The sequence below is a fragment of the Mercurialis annua genome, linkage group LG4 (genome assembly GCF_937616625.2).
Source record: "Mercurialis annua linkage group LG4, ddMerAnnu1.2, whole genome shotgun sequence".
NCBI classification, from domain to species: Eukaryota; Viridiplantae; Streptophyta; class Magnoliopsida; order Malpighiales; family Euphorbiaceae; genus Mercurialis; species Mercurialis annua.
The window spans coordinates 21963908-21970590 of NC_065573.1; the positions used below are offsets into that span (position 1 = coordinate 21963908).

General features: G+C 29.7%; 1 protein-coding gene across 1 annotated transcript; it reads left to right on the top strand.

Annotated features, from left to right (window-relative positions):
- The first annotated feature begins 2801 nt into the window (after positions 1–2801).
- On the top strand, positions 2802–6350 carry LOC126679095 (protein SMAX1-LIKE 3). The gene is made up of 3 exons (XM_050374036.2): positions 2802–4184; positions 4579–4813; positions 4923–6350. Exons 1-3 carry the CDS (start codon positions 3028–3030, stop codon positions 6159–6161), a joined length of 2631 nt encoding a protein of 876 aa, XP_050229993.1. The 5' UTR covers positions 2802–3027; the 3' UTR covers positions 6162–6350.
- Positions 6351–6683: the final 333 nt, after the last annotated feature.

A 6683-nucleotide genomic window follows, 5' to 3' on the forward strand; every position in this document is an offset into this window, starting at 1 on the left:
TAATTAATTATGGCGCAATGATTGTTAGGTGTTAATCGGAGCTGATCAGGCTGAAATAATTAGGACATGGCCCTCTCTTGCTGCCAATTACCGATCATCTTCCTATAGCAGTTTTGGCAAAATTTATTTTAGAATTTTTGTACTTTTTATTTTATTTATTTCATCTCTAGATTTTTTTTTATTTTGGACTTTTCAAAAATACTTTATCTTTTTAAATTTTTTACAAAAATATCCTTTTAATAATTTATTAGTAGATTATTGTTAACTCGTTGGTAAATTAGAGATGAAAATGATATTTTTATAAAAGTACAGAGAGTAATTTTTCCTTTTAATTTTAATATTTTCTATCAGATGTTAATTCAGATTCTTTGGCAAACAAAACTACTATTTTTTTCTTTTATATTTGATATTTCAAAATTATACATATAGATTAAAAAATATAATTAAAATATGTTCTCTCTATTTTAAAATAATATTTTCATTTGCTAATTTTATGTGTCCTAAAATAATAGTTTTGTTTATTTCTTTATTTACTTTGTTTATGTATTATCCTTATTTATGACATAATTAAAAAAATTCATTTGAATAAATAAAATATTCAAAAAACTTGTTTGTTGACTTTTTAACCATACAAATAACTACAAATTATTGAGTTTGACAATTGTTATTACAATCTTTCACTTTTAAACTACTTTCATCAAATATTTTTTATTTTTTTATAAAATCATATTTAATAATAATTAAGGATATACATATTAAAAAAATACAATACTATAACTATAACAATCATATTTTTAAATATGTGATTTTTAAGAATGATACTATTATTTTAGGACGAAGAGAATATAAAATACTATATCAATCAATTATTAGCTTTGTACACTTACGAAAATAATGTGTATGTAAACAAGAATATATTAGAAAATAGTTATTATAAGATATCTTAATAATTAAAATATTGAATATATTGGAATTCAAATTCTAACTTTTTTAAGATTCATTAAATTTCACTAAATCGAAGATGAAACAAAACTATATATGTAAGAAATTAAAAAACAAATTAAAAAATGAACCCAATGACCGAACATGGAAGTATGGAAAAAACAACGAGTTGCTTAATTCACAAATCTAAATACAAAAATAAATTATCAACTGTTTCACTAATAAAGTACAGTGTTCGATCTGACTTCTCCATCGCCTGCAAACTGATTCCTGAGATCAAGAACTATAGCCATGACATTTTATTCAGACAACACCTGACAAACTTTTCATAAAAAAGGACAATAACCTTTCATAAGAAAAAGACATAACTAAACTTTCACAAAAAAAAAAAAGACAAACAAAAATATAAATATTAAGAAATTATACTTGAGCCCATAAACCATTTTGTTTTTTTGTTTAAAAATTTTCAATCTATTTTTTACTCTTAATTCATATTGAAGTGGATATGCGCTTTATCAATAAATTTAATTTATATAAAAAAAGTTGACTATTTCTTAATTTTATCAAATTATTATAATATAAAAAAAAGGGTTACAATGGTAAAATTAAACCATTTCCGGCAGCTATAAGAATTTACAAAAATATATTGATGGCAACGGTTATTTTAGAAAGAAAAGAAATTTTTTAAAACACAAATACTAGCTTAAAACCTTAAGTGAAGAGATATTGAGGAATGAAAGGGGCAACTTATTTATTGATCTGATAAGCTTTTTTAATGGGTGGTAATTAGATTTTAATTGATTTGAAATCATTAGTAATTCTCTAAAAAGTAGTGGGGATTAAAGCAAGTAAATGAGGTTGGATTTGTTGTGCATTAAGGAAGATAATGAGTTTTGGGCTAATATACCTTAATTTAATTATTGTTTTTTGCATAAAAGAGAGAGTTCCACTTAGCAAAATCACATTTGTAATATAAATAAATATATTATCAAAGGCAAAAGCTGAATTGCCTTTGATACTGGCGCAGTTCGTCCCTCTTGTCAGCACATGCATTCCACTTTCCACTACAAATTCGACTTTGGACCCTTTTTTTTAAGTAAAATATATATTTTTTTCTACTAAATTTATGAGCGTTTGTAATAATAATATCTCTGTTAAAAAAAAGTAATAATAATATCATATATCAATTCTTCTGCTAATTTGATTCGATATTTATACAAATCGCCAAATATATTCATATATTTATGTAAAAGTATTGATAAAAATAAACTTTATTTTAGCCATGTGTTTTTTTAATAAAATGTTTATACAAATCACTAAATATGTTTGAGTTTATCTTTAATTAATCAAGATCGTCTAGTGTTTATTCGGATTTAAACTTCAATTTTTTTACTAATTTAAATTTGTAGTCAAATTATTGATATATCACATATATTATATATATCACACCGTTTGAATTGTTATTTTTAAATTTTATTTTATGTTTTGATTCAATTTGATCAATTGTTCCGTTTACTTTATTTTTAAATATTTTGTAGTAATTAATTTATTATGTATTTGGTGTTTATTTTTGTATAATCTATCGTTTAATAAAATAATAATACTGAACAGACTACTAACGTTTTTCAAGTATATACACTATTTAATGTTTGAAATCATTATTTCAATTAATCTAAACCGAAATGCCTAAGATCTGTTAAGACGATAAAAATCTCCCTACAATCTTTCTAAAATTGCTATCATTGTACTTATAAAGCGAGACCTCTAAATATATAAAAATACATTTTTCCCTTTTTTTTAACCTCACCTTCAAGAAAGGCACCCTTCCATAAATTTCATACCCTCTTCTTTATCTATTTCTCGCACTTTCATACCCTCTTCTTTATCTATTTCTCGCACCAACTTAGCAATCACTATGCACAATCAAAACCTTAAAAACCTTCAATTTCTTCCGCATCTTGCCCCCATGAACCTTAAATCAGTTTTAGATACCATTTTTTGATCTCTCACAGACAAAATTATCACGTATATTATTGTCCTTTTCTTTAAAAATACTGCAAACCAAGTGTTCAATCATTCTACAAAATGAGAGCCGGAGGTTGCACCGTGCAACAAGCCCTAACCACCGAGGCGGCTACCGTCGTTAAACAGGCGGTGACTTTAGCTAGACGGCGAGGCCATGCCCAAGTTACCCCTCTCCATGTAGCTAACACCATGCTTTCTTCTTCTACTGGTTTACTAAGAACTGCTTGTCTTCAGTCTCACTCCCACCCTCTTCAATGCAAAGCTCTAGAGCTTTGTTTCAATGTCGCTCTGAATCGTCTTCCAGCTTCAACTTCAAGCCCTATGTTACCTACTCAACAATACCCTTCAATCTCTAATGCCCTAGTTGCAGCTTTCAAGCGCGCTCAAGCTCATCAACGACGCGGCTCCGTCGAAAACCAGCAGCAGCCGCTTCTAACTGTGAAAATAGAGGTGGAACAGCTTATAATATCCATTTTAGACGATCCTAGCGTCAGCAGAGTAATGAGAGAAGCTGGTTTTTCAAGTACTCAAGTGAAGAGCAACGTTGAACAAGCGGTTTCTTTAGAAATATGCTCTCAAAATAATCCTGTTATTACCAATACCAAGTCTAAAGAGAGCAACATCAGACCATCTGCATCACCAACAACAACTTCAATTACTTTAGACAGTTCAGTTAGTAATGAAGATGTGAAGAGTGTTATAGAGAATTTAATGAATTACAGAAGAAAAAAAAGTATTGTGATTGTAGGTGAGTGTCTCTCTACTATAGAAGGTGTTGTTAATGGAGTCATGGATAAGATTGTAAAAGGTGATGTTCCTGAAGAGTTAAGAGAGGTTAAGTTTATACCTTTTCCATTAGGGCATCTTTGTTCTAGGGTTGAGGTTGACCAAAAGCTTGAGGATCTTAAGGTTATAATTAGAAGCTATTTGAGCAAAGGAGTTGTGTTGAACTTAGGAGATCTCAAGTGGGTTATTGAGTATAGGGCTAATAATAATAATAATAATAATTTGTGTCCAATGGAGCATATGATCATGGAGATAGGGAGATTAGCAAGTGAAATCATTGAAAATAATGGGAAATTTTGGCTAATGGGAATTGCAACTTTTCAAACTTTCATGAAGTGTAAATCTGGATATCCATCACTTGAAACTATTTGGGGTTTGCATACTCTTACAATTCCTGCAGGCAGCTTAAGCTTAAGTCTCATCGCCGACAGGTAAATTTTGTATAGTAATTTAATTAATAAAGTTGAATATAATTAATTTCTTGATCAATTTCTTCTCAATTAAGGAAATTAATTTTTTTTTATTAATCACTTTTCCTTTTGATTAAAAGAAGATGAATGCATGAAAAGAATTACTGAATAAAGCTCTTCTTTAGCTTTTCCTTTTGGTGACTTAAGTTGAACTTGTTTTCTTCCTATTTGTGAGAGGAAAAAGAAAAGTAACAAAAGGAGCCTCGGTAAAATTTATAGTGCTAAAATAAGTACATTAAATCCATTGCTTTTTATTTGAAAGTGAAAAAAAAGAAAAAAAATAAACCATTTTTGATAGATGAAATTAAATTAAATTCATTTTATCATCTTTTCTTAATTTTTCTTTTATTTTCAGTGATGTACAAAGTCGGTCCACAAGCAAGAAAATAGATCAAAATGGGTCTAGATGTTGGATTATACTTGAAGGTGAAGAACACAAAGAACTCAATTGCTGTGTTGATTGTACATCCAAATTTGAAAATGAGGCTAGAACTTTACAAAGTAGTGCTTCCACTACAACTTCTAATCTTCCTGCATGGCTTCAACAATACAAAAATGAGACTAAAGGACCAAATTGCAACAATGACAAGGTAATAGTAATTAAGATAATTAACCACATTAAGTTAGACCTCCTAATTAGTTTCATCATTGTTTAATTTAGTTATAAATTGATTTTTTTTCTTTTAAAATATTTTTCAGGGTTGTGTCTCTATCAAAGATCTTTGCAAAAAGTGGAACTCAATTTGCTGCTCAATCCATCATAAACCCTATTCTTATGAGAAAACCATCACCTTTGCTTCTATATCACCTTCTTCTTCTACTTCTGGTTTCTCATATGACCATCAATACCCTAATTTGCACCAAACCCATCATGACTGGCCAATGGTTGAACCGAAGCAATCATGGAGATCAGACCACCAATTTTGGGTTGGTTCAGAATCTGTAAGCAAGATCAGTAGCTGTATCAGCACTGAACCCAGTCTAAAAATGTACATTCCTGAACATCATCATCAACCCAACCCAACATTACCATTTTTATCGAACCCTAACTCGAGCACTCCGAACTCAACTTCTTCCAGTGATCTCATGGAGACGGATCATCAGTATTTTCACAAGTTCAAAGAAATGAATGCTGAGAATCTGAAAATCTTATGCAATGCCTTGGAGAACAAGGTACCGTGGCAAAAAGATGTAATTCCTGAAATCGCGAGCACGATCTTACAATGCAGATCAGGCATGGTAAAAAGAAAAGGAAAATGTCATGATCATCATCAAGCTAAAGAAGAAACATGGTTGTTTTTTCAAGGAGTTGATATAGAAGCTAAAGAAAAAATAGCTAAAGAATTGGGTAAGATAATTTTCGGTTCGAATCAGAAAAACAACTTCATTTCAATTTCTTTAAGCTGTTTCTCATCTACAAGAGCAGACTCAACAGATCAAGATTGCAGAAACAAAAGATCGAGAGACGAACAGAGCTGCAGTTATATCGAAAGATTCGCAGAAGCTGTATCGAACAATCCACATAGGGTTTTTTTAGTGGAAGATGTTGAACAAGCTGATTATTGCTCGCAAATGGGTTTCAAAAGAGCAATTGAAAGAGGAAAAATAACAAAAGCTAGTGGTGAAGAGATTGGTCTTAATGATGCTATAATTATTTTGAGCTGTGAAACTTTTAGTTCAAGATCAAGAGCTTGTTCCCCTTCTACCAAGCAAAAAACTGAGAATGATAATAAAAATAAAAATAATTCTCATAAAGAAGAAGATCAGAAAGGTGATGATGGTGCTATAATGGAGGAGTTAATTAGTCCTTGTCTGTCACTTGATTTGAATATATCCATTGATGATGATGATAGTGTTGATGAGGTTCAATCTATCGATGACATTGGCCTTGTTGAATCTGTTGATAGAAGAATTGTTTTTAAGAACCAAGAGTTATGAGAAATTTTAATCATGTCAGTACGTTTTTGATCTTAGTGCTTTTTTTGTATTTTTCTTGTTTGGTTAGGTTTTAGATTTTCATATATATCATTTCTAGGGTTAGGGAGGTGAAAGAAATTTGTTTTTTTTTTATATGTAAAATCATATTGTATATTATTTTCTTCATGCAATATATTTTTTCTTGCTTCATGTTTTTTACTATTTATATTCCAAGCTTTTAGTTTTGTACATTGATTTATATTTAAATTTGAAAAAAAAAAAATTATATGTCAACGAAATGATGGATACTAGAAAAATCTCATATTGCTAGAGAAAGAAAGACAACATAAAAAGGCTAATAAAAGAGGAAACAATATCACTTCTTATTTTTTTCAATATGATTCATTTACTACTCGCTTAAAATACCATAACTACCCCTACTAACTTATGTATTAGAGCGAATTCGGAGACCAAAGCCCAAGTTCCATTATCTTACTTTCGTCTTCTGCAGGTTACCCAAACCCGCAAAAGACCAACGGAAGA

Excerpts from the sequence above, each read along its gene's own strand:
- LOC126679095 (XM_050374036.2), top strand. The coding sequence starts at position 3,028 with ATGAGAGCCGGAGGTTGCACCGTGCAACAAGCCCTAACCACCGAGGCG. Across the intron at positions 4,185-4,578 it reads TTAAGTCTCATCGCCGACAG|TGATGTACAAAGTCGGTCCA; the intron begins GTAAATTTTGTA and ends TTTTATTTTCAG. Across the intron at positions 4,814-4,922 it reads CAAATTGCAACAATGACAAG|GGTTGTGTCTCTATCAAAGA; the intron begins GTAATAGTAATT and ends AATATTTTTCAG.